We start from the raw sequence: 14,605 nt of genomic DNA, 5'->3' as shown, positions 1-14,605 counted from the left end.
ATCTGTTTATTCAAAGATGACTGTTAAGTTTGTCCTTTTCAGTGTCATTCAACAAATCAGAAATAGCTTCTCAGCCAAATCTTTTTATTTTGTAAATATACTTGTATTTCATATCCAGTTTTAAGAGTTTGGTTTTTTTTTTTTTTTCTTTTTGCCATTTCTTGGGCCGGTCTCGTGGCATATGGAGGTTCCCAGGCTAGGGGTCTAATCAGAGCCACAGCTGCCAGCTTATGCCAGAGCCACAGCAATGCGGGATCTGAGCCGCCTCTGCAACCTATACCACAGCTCACGGTAATGCCGGATCCTTAACCCTGGATCCTTAACCCACTGAGCAAGGCCAGGGATCAAACCTGCAACCTCATGGTTCCTAGTTGGATTCGTTAACCACTGAGCCAGTTTTAAGAGTTTAATAGTTAAATGTTGTATCTGAGAAAAATAATGTTGCTAATTTTATTTGATGAATATGTAAATAATTGAAATGTGTTAATATTCTTTTTTAAAGCTACTGAAACTTGCTAGAATAGCTTGGTTACGCTTTTTTGATGATTGATTCCGCTAAGAACACTCATTGGTTCTGGGAAGAGTATATTCTATAATGCTGCATCTGATTTGAAGTAAGAGGGAATTGGGAAAGCAAACATGAAACATCACACAGGATACTGACTGAAAACAGTTAAATCTATTCCAGATATCAGGGATACACATATATTTTTTGCTCAGTAAGTTCTTCTGAAACTGTGGTATAGGATTTTCCTGCCATCTATCTCTTGGAAGAAATTCCTTTAAAATAAATTTTTATGAAGAATTATAGATAGTATAATGTATATTATTTATATATCATATGTATCTATAATAGAATATTTATAATATGTACTCACATATAATGTAATTTACTTTGTTTATAATGTTTGTGAATGTGTGAATTTTTTTTTAACTCCCACAGTAATTTTAAACAATTTTTTTACCTTTTTCCCTAGGGAGTTGGTCTCTCAGTTCATGGGCAATTCCGAGTGGCTACCGAAAAGTCTCTTTTTGCAATGCCAGAAACAGCAATAGGTAAAAAAACAAAACAAAACAGAAAAAAACCCCAAATTTTTCATAATTATTTTTTATGATCTTTTGTTACATTTCAGATTACACTGCTATTCAAGGAATTGATGGATCTTGTGTGATATACAGCCATTTAAAAAAAACCTTTAAAAATAGGAAGATACCTGAAAAGTTTATATTAGTTCATACTCATATCTGAAAACACAAAAGCAAGAATATTTAACTGGAGACACTAGCACACTGTAGTTAATTTCAGTTGAAAGATTATTAGAAGTGGGAATTCTTGTTGTGGCTCAGTTGGTTAAGAACCCTACATGGTGTCCGTGAGGATGTGGGTTCGATCCTTGGCCTTTCTCAGTGGGTTAATTATCCAGTGTTGCCACAAGCAGCAGCATAGTTCACAGATGGCAGCTTGAATCTGATGTTGCTGTGGCTGTGGCATATACTGCTGGCCGCTGTAGCTCCGATTCGACCCCTAGCCTGGAAACTTCCATATGCCTCAGGTGCAGCTGTTTAAAAAAAAAAAAAAAGTTATTAGAAGAAATATTCTTGCATTCAGATCTATGTTTCATTTTGAATGAACTTTTGTATGTGGTGTGAGATATGGATCAAAGGTAAAGACTTAAGTTTATTATTTTGCATATGAAGATAAATAAAATCATTGCCACATCATTTTTTTGGGAAAAAGCTACTATTTCTCCACCGATTGCCTTTGCACCTTTGTCTGTGCTGATCTTGGTGGCAACACCACACTGTCTTGATTGCTGTTGCTTTATAATAAGTCTTGATCAATAATGATAATCCTCTAATTTTGTTTTTTCCCCCAGAATTGTTTCAGCTATACAGATCCTTTGTATTTCTATATGAATTTTAGAGTTATTTTGTAAGTTTTAACAAAAAACCTGTTAGAATTTTTACTTGGATTGTAGAATCTATCGATTTAGGGAGAATTGACATCTTTACAATATTGAGTCTTCAGTCATGTGAACAGTGTATATCTCTCCATTTATTTGGGTCTTCTATTTCTCTAATTCAGGTTTTGTAGTTTTCAGTTTCTTACATATCCTTTGTCAGATTTATTCTTATGATTTATCCTAAATTATTCAGTTGTATTATAAATTGTTGCAAGACATGTTGCAAGATGGAGTTTTCAAGGAAACATGTCTTGCAACAATAAATGACATTTAAAAAAAAACTATTTCTGATGATTAGTTACCAGTATATAGAAATGCAATTGATTTTTCTACTTTGTATCCTGCAAACCTAATAAACTCACTTATTGTCCTAGTAGACTTTTTTGTATATTGAATTGGATTTTCCAAATGGGTAATTATGTCTTTTACAAGTAAAGTCAGTTTTACTTTTTTCTTTTTCATCTGGATGCTTTTTATTCTTATTTTTTCTTGCCTTATTGCACTGGGTAGAAGTTCCAATACAGTGTTGAACAGATATGTTGGGAGTGGGCATTCTTGACTGGATCTGGATCTTAGGGGGAAAACACTCGGCCCTTCACCAATTAAGTATGATGTTAGGTATAGTCTTTTCGTAGGTGCTCTTTGTCAGGATGAGGAACTTTCCTTCTATTTCTTGATTTCTGAGGGGTTTTATTAGGAATGGGTTTTGGATTTTGTCATATTCCCCCCACCCCCCCCCCCCCCGCATTTGTTGAGATAATCTTTTTGGGTTTTTTTGTTTGTTTGTTTGTTTAGGTTTTTATTTTTTTCTATTAGAGTTGATTTACATTCTTCTGTCACCTTTTTAGTTTATTAATGATGAATTTGGTTTTTCAACATTTGACTCTTCACTGATGGGATAAATATCATTCTGGTATGATATGTTCGACTTTTTATATGCTGTTGGGTTCGGTACATTAAAATGTTATTTGGGATTTTTTGTATTTATGTTCTTGACAGATGTTGCTCTCTGGTTTTCTGGTAATATCCTTGCTTTAGTTCGATATCAAGGTAGTACTGGCTTCATTTTCTGGAAAAGTTTGTGTAGAAGTGGTTTATTTATTTATTTTTTTCCTCTATGTTTGATAGAATTCACCAGTGAAGCCATCTAGGCCTGGAGTGAGAAGGTCTTTTTTTTTTTTAATTAATTAATTTATTTTTTATTTTCCCACTGTACAGCAAGGGGATCAAGTTATCCTTACATGTATACATTACAATTACATTTTTTTCCCCCACCCTTTCTTCTGTTGCAACATGAGTATCTAGACAAAGTCCTCAATGCTACTCAGCAGGATCTCCTTGTAAATCTATTCTAAGTTGTGTCTGATAAGCCCAAGCTCCCAATCCCTCCCACTCCCTCCCCCTCCCATCAGGCAGCCACAAGTCTTTTCTCCAAGCCCATGATTTTCTTTTCTGAGGAGATGTTCATTTGTGCTGGATATTAGATTCCAGTTATAAGTGATACATATGGTATTTGCCTTTGTCTTTCTGGCTCATTTCACTCAGGATGAGATTCTCTAGTTCCATCCATGTTGCTGCAAATGGCATTATGGCATTCTTTTTTATGGCTGAGTAGTATTCCATTGTGTATATATACCACCTCTTCCGAATCCATTCCTCTGTTGATGGACATTTGGGTTGTTTCCATGTCCTGGCTATTGTGAATAGTGCTGCAATGAACATGCGGGTGCATGTGTCTCTTTTAAGTAGAGTTTTGTCCGTTAGATGCCCAAGAGTGGGATTGCAGCGTCATATGGAAGTTCTATGTATAGATTTCTAAGGTATCTCCGAACTGTTCTCCATAGTGGCTGTACCAGTTGACATTCCCACCAAGAGTGCAGGAGGGTTCCCTTTTTCTCCACACTCCCTTCGGCACTTGTTATTTGTGGATTTATGAATGATGGCCATCCTGACTGGTGTGAGGTGGTATCTCGTGGTAGTTTTGATTTGCATTTCTCTTATAACCAGCGATGTTGAGCATTTTTTCATGTGCTTGTTGGCCATCTGTATATCTTCCTTGGAGAACAGTTATTCAGGTCTTTTGCCCATTTTTCCATGGATTGATTGGTTTTTTTGCTGTTGGGTTGTATAAGTTGCTTTTATATTCTAGAGATTAAGCCCTTGTCGGTTGCATCATTTGAAACTATTTTCTCCCATTCTGAAAGTTGTCTTTTTGTTTTCTTTTGGGTTTCCTTTGCTGTGCAAAAGCTTTTCAGTTTGATGAGGTCCCATGGGTTTATTTTTGCTCTTATTTCTATTGCTTTGGGTTGTTTGTTTTTTTAATGGCTGCGTCCACAGCATATAGAAGTTCCCAGGCCAGGGATTGAATTTGAGCTACACCTGTAACCTGCGCCATAGCTGCGATAACCCTGGAACCTTTAACTCCCTGAGCCAGGCTGGGAATCAAACCCATGCCTCCACGGCGACCCAAGCCACTGCAGTTGGATTCTTAACCCACTGTACCATGATTCTTAAATCAATGCACCCCCGCAGTTACTCCTATGGGAAGTTTTTTAACTACAGATGCAAAATCCTTAATGGATATAGGACTATTTAAGTTATCTGTCTCTTCTTATATAGGCTTTGGTGATTTTGGTCTGTTAAGGAGTTTGTCCAATTTATCAATATAAACTCAATAATATTCTCTTACTTTTTTATTATCTGTGGTAATAGCCAGTTCTCTCATTCTTTTTTTTTTTTTTTTTTGGCTATGTGTGTAGCATGTGGAAATGTGGAATTTCCTGGGCCGTGGATCAATCCTGAGTGACAAAAGTGACAATGCTGAATCCTTCTCAACTGCTAGGCCACCAGGGAACTCTCTCATTCTTGATATTAGTAATTTGTGTCTCCTTTTTTATCTGATTAGTCTAATTAGAAGTTTATTTTATTGACCTCAAACAGTTTTTTGGTTTTATTTATTTTCTGTGTTATTGCTTTCTGCTTTGATTGTTATTACTTCCTTCTACTTTATCGCCTTTCTCTGGTCTCATAAGGTGAAGCCGAGGTCAGTGATACAAGACCTGGGTAAAGAATTCTATTCTCTTCTGTTTAAATTCAGTACTTTAAAGATTTTGCTGCACCGTCTTCTCATTTATGTTGTTTTCTATGAGAAATCTGCTCTCATTGTTATCTTAATTCCTCTGTAAATAAATGTCTTTTTAACTTTTGCTGACTTGTCTTTAAGATTTTGTATTGATCACTTGTTTTGGTGTACATTAGGCACTCGATTATGATGTTCCTTTGTGTAGTTTTCTTCATATTTCTCGTACTTGTGTTTATTGGGCTAATTAAGTTTCTAGTTTTTGTCAGATTTGGAAATTTTAACATTATTTCTTCAAATATTTTTCCATCTCCCCATTTCCTTTTCAGGAACTATACTTCAACTTTTATTAATTTTAATTTTCATCTGTAGTAGTATCCAGTACTACTGTCTTCTTTGTTTCTATTTAATTTTTGAACTTATGGTATGTGTTTATTATAATGGTGTTAATGACCCTGTTTGATAATTATGTTTATGTCAGTTCTGCGTCAGTTTTGATTGACTTATCATATCATTATGGGTAGTATTTTCCTGCTAGTCAAAGTTTTTCAATTTTATGTTTTTATGATGATGCAAAAGCAATATATATGTGGAAGAAATTATACTTTGAGTTGAGGCCTTTTACTGGGCTGGCAGTATCTGGTACCATACCCTCTTGTGATGCCAGGCAATGGCAGTGAGCCATAGCTCCTAGGCAGCCACAAAATCACAACGGTAAATAACTGATACTTAGAATCATTTTGTTTTTCTCTTTGAGTACAATATTCAATAAATTACATGAGATGTTCAACACTTTATTATAAAATAGGTTTTTTGTTAGATGATTTTGCCCAACTGTAGGCTAATGTAGGTGTTCTGAGCATGTCTAAGGTAGGATAGGCTAAGCTATGATGTTCAGTAGGTTAGCTGTATTAAATACATATTTGACTTACAGTATTTTCAACTTATGATGGATTTATCAAAATGCAACTCTAAGTTGAGGAAGATATATACCCTTATGAATAACCCTTGAGCTTACTTTCAGGATGAAATTACTTGGAAATGGTGTGTTCTTTAAGGTCTTTTAAGATTTTTTTTTTTAATGCAGGAATGAAGTAGTGCTCAGGCTAGGGCTAATTATTTCCTATTGTGAAACAAGACCCTTCTTTGTATCCTACTCAGTGCTCCACGAATCATGGGTTTTCACTCTGATTGATGGGAATAGGCACTATTCCCAGCCCTGTGTAGGTTCCAGTACTCTTCTGTATAATCCTTTCCTGTGGTTCTTTCCCAAACCTCAGGCAGTTTCTTCATACACATTTATTGATCAGTACCCAGCTCAATACTCTTGGGAGACACTCTGCAGATCTCCAGAGTTTTCTGTTTGTGCAGCTCTCTCCTCTGTTCTGGGAAGTTTAGCTGGTTCATTCTCAAATTAAAGACTATTCTGGGCTTGGAAGTTCTCTCAAGGCATTAAGCTGGAGCTCTTGTAGAGTTTACCTCACTTGTTTTTGGATATTCAGAAATCACTTGCCTTTATTATTTGATGGTCCAGTATGTTGAAAACTGTTACTTGATACATTACATCTGTTTTTTAAATACTATTTCAGGTAGGAGAGTAAATCTTGTCCCATTTACTCCCATCTTGTCCAAAGTGTAATTCTCTTGGATGGCTGCTTTAGATTAGATAGTTAAAAAGGTCCTCCAGGGAAATGCCTTCAAGCTGAGATTGGAATGACAAAAAGGAGCCAACTATAGTAGTATCTTAGAATACTGTGTCGTTAAGAAAAATTAGTCTTAGGACCCTAAAGAAAGAATAAACTTTACCTCTTGATGGGACCAAATGGAGTTACCTGTCTGAATCAAGGACAGGAGTGATGGGACCAAATGGAGTCACCTGTCTGAATCAAGGACACACTGTGCTCTTCAAGAGGTTCACATGGACCTCTGGTGGTGAGTTTGGATTTAAACCTGAGCATTATGGGAACTTCTGGGAGAGTTTAAAGGAGGGGGTGGATGGTCTGGTTTGTATTTTAATACTATCATTCTGGCCCCTTTGAGGATAATGGGTTGTTGGAGGTGCAGGAGTAATAGCAAGGAGGCTTGTTAGGAGGTTAGGACATTAATCTAGAGTTTTGCTGTCTAATACTGTAGATACTTGCCACACGTGGCTATTTAACTGTAAGTTAATTAAGTAAATTTAGCTCCTCAGTTGCACCAGCCACATTTCAAGTGTGTAATATCCACAACAGGTTAGTGGCAACCTCATCGGCAGCATAGAACATAGCACATTCTCATCATCACAGAAAATTCTATTGGATAGCACAGGTCTAGAGAGAGATAATTTTAGAGAATTATCTTGGAGAAGTATGGAGCTATAGAGGTGAAATAGTTGGATAGATTTGGAAACTGTCGTGGAGTTAACTTGCTTGCTGATGTAATAAATCAGGAATAACTCCAGGTGTTTAGCCAGTGTTACTGTTAGGGAAGGAACAGGGTGGTTGGAGGGTTGGGAAACAAGAGTTGTGTTTTTGCCATGTCATACCTGGGGTGCTTATTACCTGTGTGGTTATATCTAGAATGCAGATCTGAGAGTTTTTATTAGAAACGGCATAACTAGATAGATAGATTTGGGACTGTGTTAACCTGCCAGGGCTGCCATAACAAAATACCACAGCCTGGGTAGCTTAAACAGCATTTATTTCTCCCAGGTTGGGAGGCTGGAAGTCCAACATCAAGGTACTGGCACATTTGGTTTCGCCTAAGGTCTTACTCCTTGGCTCATAGACAGCTGCCTCCTCTTTATGTCCATGGCCTTTCCTCTGTGTGTGTGCCCTCGGTGTTTCTTCCTCTCCTTCTTAGGACACATGTCCTATTAGATGAGGCCCCCACTCTTGTAACTCATTGAACTTTAATTACCTCTTTAGAGGCCCTATTTCCAGATTGTCACATTGTGGGATTAGGGCTTCTACTTAAGAATTTGGGGACACAATTCTGTCCATAACAGGGACTAATCAGCATACAGATGTTATCTAAAGACATGAAGGGCAAAGGAAATGTGTGTTTAGGGGGAACGGATGGCCTAAGATGAGGCCTAGGCACAGCATCATGTACAGGCCCAAAAAGGGAAGTGGAGCCAGCAAAGGGGACTGGAAAGACGCAGCCATTGAGGCAAGGGATGAACAGGGAGAATGTGGTGCCCAGGAACAGACCAAAGTGTTTCAGGATAGAGGTGTTTTCACTTGGACAGAGAACTCCTGAGGTTCTGAGGCAGGTAAGAATGAGTATCGAAGAACTGAAAGACCACAGTGTCTGGACTATAGTGAGTGCATGGTAAGAGAGGTAATTTAAAAAGTGGTCAGGGGCCTTGAAGACTGATAAAGGTGTTAGTTTTAATCTAAGAGAAAAAGGCAACCAGGGAAGAAAAAGGCATTCTAAGCAGTAGAATGCAAGACTCTGATCAAGATGTGTGTTATTAAAAAGATTACTCTGGCTGCTGTGTAGGGAACTGTTTAGAGGAGGAAGCAACAGAACATAGTCACTGATGGAGGATTAAGTCGGTGGTGCAAGAGAAGAGGGTTCGAGTCTGGATGGTTGTCCCCTTTATTGGGGTGGTTGATACTGGAGAAAGACGAGGGTTGGGGGCGGTGGTCATGAATGCAACTTTAGACCTATCTTGTTTGAGATGCTAAGAGGTGTTTCTATTTACAGTAGCATGCCACTGATTGTTTTAAGTCTAGTAACTTCTTGACAAGTAGAATTAGAAAGAATTTGAACGTTTTTGTTTTTATCTCAACTTAATTGAAACCGTTTTCAAAAAGATATATGGATTATAAAACTAGTGGTTCACAATTATTTAAGGAGCTTATAAACACCAAACAAGTGGTGTACTGAAGTATTTGCACATATACTGTTTTTAGTTGTTTTCAGTAGAGAGAATAAGAGAATTTTAAAAATACTGATGTTAAGAAACAAGTAAGTGCACAAGATTTAAGTAGGTAAATTGTTCATTTAGTAGGAGTAATGGTTATCACATCACTTTAAGTTTCTTGAGAATTACATAATTGACTCTTTGGAAATTGATAAATGATAATAATGATTTGTCACACAATAGCCTTAGGTGACATTTATTTTTTCCTGTGTTTGTCATTTGGAAAGAAAATATTTTTTCGGTCTTTACCTGTATCGGATAGTCTTAAATAAAAGTAGTAGTAGTGGTGATGAGAAACTTAGGTAATATTTATCAAGTAGCTATGTACGAAACAGTGTGCCATCAAATCCTTCATTGACTTCACATGAAACATGAAAAATTTGAGAAATACCTCAGTTAACTTAGCACAGTTTATAGCAAGTCTTTTGTGACATTGATTGCATTGTATAGTACATTGTAGTACTGTGGAAAAGTAATAGTATTTTTAATATAGATTCAGACTTCAGAGAAAAGTGTCTAACTGATAAAGTAAAGAGAGCTATGTTTATCTCTTTCATTTGAATCGCTATCTCTTTCTGTTTTTAATTACAGGGCTATTCCCTGATGTGGGTGGAGGTTATTTCTTGCCACGACTTCAAGGAAAACTGGGATACTTCCTTGCATTAACAGGTTTCAGACTGAAAGGAAGAGATGTGTACACAGCAGGAATTGCTACACACTTTGTAGATTCCGAAAAGGTAATTACTCGGATGGTTGCATTTTGTGTGGTTGGAATAACTCATACTGCATGGGGAGGCGGTATGAGTGGTTAAGATTACAAGCTTTTGGTAGACATGGGTCTGAATCCTGCATCTGCTGTTAAAGTTGGGTGGCATTGGGGAAGGTGCCTAAAGATCCCCAGTTTCCTCATATGCAAAATGGAGATAATTATATCTGGATCCAGGGCTGTTTTGCCTGGTACTTCAGTGAATATTTTTGAATGAGTAGTTACTGTCTGTGTTAAAAAAAATATTAATAGTTTAAGGAAGTCTAATATATAAAAATCTAGATTTATATATTAAATGATAGGCTTTTATAAAGACATTTTTGAAAGGCTCTCTTGTGCGTTTTCCTAGTACATTAAAAAGTTCGTAAAATATGCTCTTAAAAACTTTTCTGAAGGGTATTTGTTGCACAGGACACATTTTTCTTATCTTTGTCTTTAAACCGCACGGCTAGGATAGCATAGTGGCCAAAGATACGCAGATGCACAGCCTGTTTTTAAATCCCAGCTTGAATTTAGCCTCTTTAGCCCCAGTTTTCTCATCTCCAAAGCTGGAACAGCAGTTTTATCTTACTGGTTGAAACTTGTGCTAAATTTAACAGAAAGCCCAGTTCAAGGTAGTTTTGCCTCAGAATTCCCAGCTAGAGATTTGGGATTTATTCTACTTCACCTAGCTTAGCTCAGTCTGATCGGACAGGCTTTTATAACCTCTGAGCCATGTGGGTAGGTGGAATACACTGACTAACCTATCCTAGCTAATATACTACACTCCCGGAACTGTGGTGTGAAGTCAGTTCCCCAGGAAATCCACGGATATCTGTTCTTGAGGGAGGGGTGCTATGGGATAGGGGAAGTAATGTTATTAAAATGTATGAAGTATGCACAATTGAAGTTGCCCCCTTATACTGCTATGAGGGCCTTCCCACATTTGCTTCACATTGCAGATCTTCCTCTGTGTTAGAGGCATCCTCCCTCATGTTGAGCAGGTGGCTGTCTCATTCTTCCTTTGGGCTGTAAGAGAAAGCAAACATGGGCACTCCATTGTCTTCTCTGAAGAGACACCCTCGATTACAAGGGAATTCGGTTAAGGAAGAGAGAGAGAGCTCTTCCACAAGCCTTCCCTCTCTCTGTCAGATTGCTTAGTAATGTCTGCAGTGCATAGACCACCATTACAGGGCCTGTAGCAGATAAAGGAAATGGGTAATAACAGAAATGGGTAATATGCATTGGGGATGAGGCTGGAGTTGGGTACAAAAGATTAAAAAAACAAAAAACCCATTTGTACCATCTGAGAGTTAAATATGGTAAGTATAAAAACAGAATACAAAGAAAGTCCTCAAATGGATTGAAAGGGGAGGAGCTTAGTTCTAAGAAAGGACTGGAATTTTTTTCATAGAGGTTGCAGTTCAGCTGGGCTTGAAAGTGAATATTGTTGGGAAAAGGTATTCTGGGTGGAGGAAACTTGAGTGAGCAAACCCATAGGGGTAGGAAATCATTTCTTCTGTCTTCGGAACAGAAGTCCATTGGGCTGAGCATAGGAACAGGTGTGTGAGGGATGTAGATGGAGAGTTGTTGGAGGACACAGGGATTGAAAAGGACTCCCTGAACTGAGAAGGTATCTTGAGACCAAAAAAGGAGGCAGGCAGCTCTATATAATCAATGAATCAGTTTGTTATAGAGTAACTCACTTGCAGGTGGGATCCGGGGGACCACGATCTGGCAGCATTTGCAGCTGCACTCTGGGAGGGGCCACTGGGACAGTTTTAGAGTTAACCTTAGGGTATGGGGGTAGGTGTTTGGAAATAGGACATGCCTAAGCCAAGATTTATGAATGGGTAACTAGTCTCATGAGCACCAGCAATACTGGGAAGTCAGCAAAAGTCTTCATCATTGTCTGGGGACTAACAGAGCATGGAGGCCACCTGATCCTAATGATTATTAAATGATATCTGTTAATTAAAAAGCCCTTGATGACAGAGAAGTGATTTACCGCTTAGTACAGTCCTGGGTAGGGTCAGTGGAAGGATGGGAGGAACCATATAGGCCCAAGATGGTATCAGTTATGTTAACAGCCATCCAAGAGTTTTGTACATTGATTGCGCATTGACTCTAAGAGCCATTAGTCATATGTGGAAATTTTAGTTAAAATTAATTGAAATAAAACTTATAATTTGGATCTTTTGTTGTAAGTATTCAGTAGCCAGAGGGAAACAAAGATGAATGTTTTTTGTCCTCTTCAGTTTCTTGCACCTTTATGCATTCCTTGCCAGGCAGTGTTTGCTTCCTGGGAACTTTTCACCTTCAGTGAAAAATTTTCTTCATTTACTCAGCTGAAGAGAGAGCATCATAATTTTAAGACAAGGATTTTTTAAAAGAATGTAAGATTTCTAAAAAAAAAAAGGTCTGTGTTGCTGTGGGGTTTTTAAATGTTTTCCTTTTCTCCCTTAGTTGGGCATGTTAGAAGATGATCTGTTAGCCCTGAACTCTCCTTCAAAAGAAAATATTGCAGATGTCTTAGAAACTTACCACACAAAGGTAATCTTGTCAATGTTCTAACCTCAGATTTTAATTCGTGGGGAAGGGGAGGTATTAAAAAATCAACAGTTGGTGAATATTATAGTTTGTGGATATAAATACATGTACTGTGATTTATTTACTTTAACGCTTGAGAGAAGGATCAGTGCTTCACAGTTGTTATGATGGCTGAGATGACTTCTTTGCCATGCAACTGCATAGCTTGTTTACTCATTGCTGCTGAACTTCAGTGCATAGCCTTGTGATTGGCCTTTGCCAAGGGCATGTCTAAAATAGAGATTCAGGAGTTCCCGTTGTGGCTCAGTGGGATACCTGACTCATATTCATGAGGACACGAGTTTGATACCTGACCTTGCTCAGTGGGTTAAGGATTGAGTGTTGCCACAGGTTGCAGTGTAAGTTAAAGATGTGGCTTGGATCTGGCGTTTCTGTGGTTATGGCGTAGGCTGGCAGCTGAAGCTCCGATTCTACTCCTAGGGTGGGAACTTCCATATGCTACAGGTACAGCCCTACAATTAAAATGTTTTTTTTTTTTTTTCCTTTTAAACAAAATGGAGGTTCAGTATTGACACTGTCTGTGGAGCTGCTAAAGTGAACGTGGTATATATCTAAATATAATAATAAAGTACATTGCAGTGTTTACTTTTAACTCTTAATGTTGTTTAACTTAAAATTTCTTTTGAGTCAAGAATCTATAAAAGTGCTACATGACTTATAGTTAAACATGATAGTTTGGATACATGCTCCCTCCTGAAACCCCACTAAAATTATAATAAAGGAGTGGAAAAAAAAGGTGTGAATCCACAAAGAGAAATAGAAGAGGAGAGAGTGGCAGGCATGAGATGTTTTGGAAGCTTGAAAGTGGAAGTATGATGGCACTTATTTCAGTCCTGAGAGCATGAAAATCTTAGCCTTCAGTGGGACAAGCCAGTAGAATCAGGCCAGTTCTTGCTGTAGACCTTTTGGAGGGTACCAGGTCCATGTGACAGGCCTCACTAAGGACAGGGCTAGGTGAGGTGCTCTACTGGAAAAGAGGCAGAGATACTAACTGGGAAGATCTCTGGCCTCTTCCTAGTTGGCTTCCAGGACACTTACATATCGTCTGCCTTAGTCACTTTTGGGAGCCATGACAAAAACATCAGCAGTTCCCTTTGTGGCTCAGAGGTAACAAATCGGACTAGTATCCATGAGGATGTAGGTTCGATCCCAGGCCTTGTTCAGTGGGTTAAGGATCCAGCATGGCCATGAGCTGTGGTGTAGGTCACAGACTGGGCTGGGATCTGACATTGCTGTGGCTGTGGTGTGGGCCGGCAGCTACAGCTCTGATTTGACCCTCTAGCCTGGGAACTTCTATATGCTGCGTGTGCAGCCCTAAAAAGAAAAGAAAATACCATAGACTTGGTGGCTTAAATAACAGAGATTTCTCACAGTTCTCGGGGCGGGGAAGTCCAGGATCAAGGTGCCAGCTGATTAGGTCCCCCGTGAGGGCCCTCTTCCTCTTTTGCAGGTGGATGCCTGCCTGCTGTATCTTTACAGAGCAAAGAGAAAGCGAGCCCTCTCAGGTCTCCATTTATAAGGGCACTAAACCACCCCAAGGCCTCACCTCCACCTAGCATCACAGTGGGGTTAGGGTTTCAACATGAATTGGTTGGAGGAGGCACAAACATAGTGTCCATAGCACCATCCTACTCTCTAGCAGTTCATTAGAATAGAAAGGAAAAAACCTTTAGCTGTTGACATTCAAGGAGAGGACCACTCTAATGAAAGAAACATCTAGGCCCTTGCCTAATGATCTCCTAAAGCATCAGACAATTGACAGTCCATAGCCATTAGTACTTCACATAGAAAAATAAGGATCACCAGGTATAAAAAGCCAGAGACTGGCCAAAACAAAAAAAGGCACTTGAAACAAGCAGACAGTGCAAGGTGAAGAGGGAAATTTAACAATTTTAAGTTGTTGGTTTTTTTTTTTATCTTAAGAGGAAAATAGTTCATCTGTGAAATAGGAACAGATGTTATAAAGATACATAGTTAAAGAATAAAACGAAATTTAAAATATGATAGCAAGAGAGAGAAAAAAAACCCCACAACAGGTTAGATTAAAACCAGTAGCTAAGGAAACTCTAAGATGGAAAATGGAGAGAAAGGAAAATTAGGTATTATTCCAGGAGGTCCAATATCTCTTAGGAATTTGTAACAGAGGAGAGGAAATATTTAGAGAAGTAGTTCCCCCCCAAATTACCCAGAACTGAAAAAACATGAGCATGGATTGATGGGGCCCTGGATCCTTCATACTATGAATATGAATACAGAGCATGTGAGGGTTTCATCGGGTTTTGTCAAAGTATTGGACA

General features: G+C 38.3%; 1 protein-coding gene across 2 annotated transcripts in view; it reads left to right on the top strand.

The window, feature by feature from the left end:
• The window catches only part of HIBCH (3-hydroxyisobutyryl-CoA hydrolase), a 136,753-nt gene that overhangs the window by 91,390 nt on the left and 30,758 nt on the right, over positions 1-14,605 (top strand). For both annotated transcript variants that reach the window (XM_047773066.1, XM_047773067.1), the window contains 3 exons: positions 978-1,056; positions 9,545-9,690; positions 12,165-12,251. In XM_047773066.1, coding sequence (XP_047629022.1) covers positions 978-1,056; positions 9,545-9,690; positions 12,165-12,251 — 312 coding nt within the window. The remainder of the gene's footprint in view (positions 1-977; positions 1,057-9,544; positions 9,691-12,164; positions 12,252-14,605) is intronic.

Source organism: Phacochoerus africanus, chromosome 3 (genome assembly GCF_016906955.1).
Source record: "Phacochoerus africanus isolate WHEZ1 chromosome 3, ROS_Pafr_v1, whole genome shotgun sequence".
NCBI classification, from domain to species: Eukaryota; Metazoa; Chordata; class Mammalia; order Artiodactyla; family Suidae; genus Phacochoerus; species Phacochoerus africanus.
Note: the sequence above shows the minus strand (reverse complement) of the source record. Positions and strands in the feature narration are given on the sequence as shown.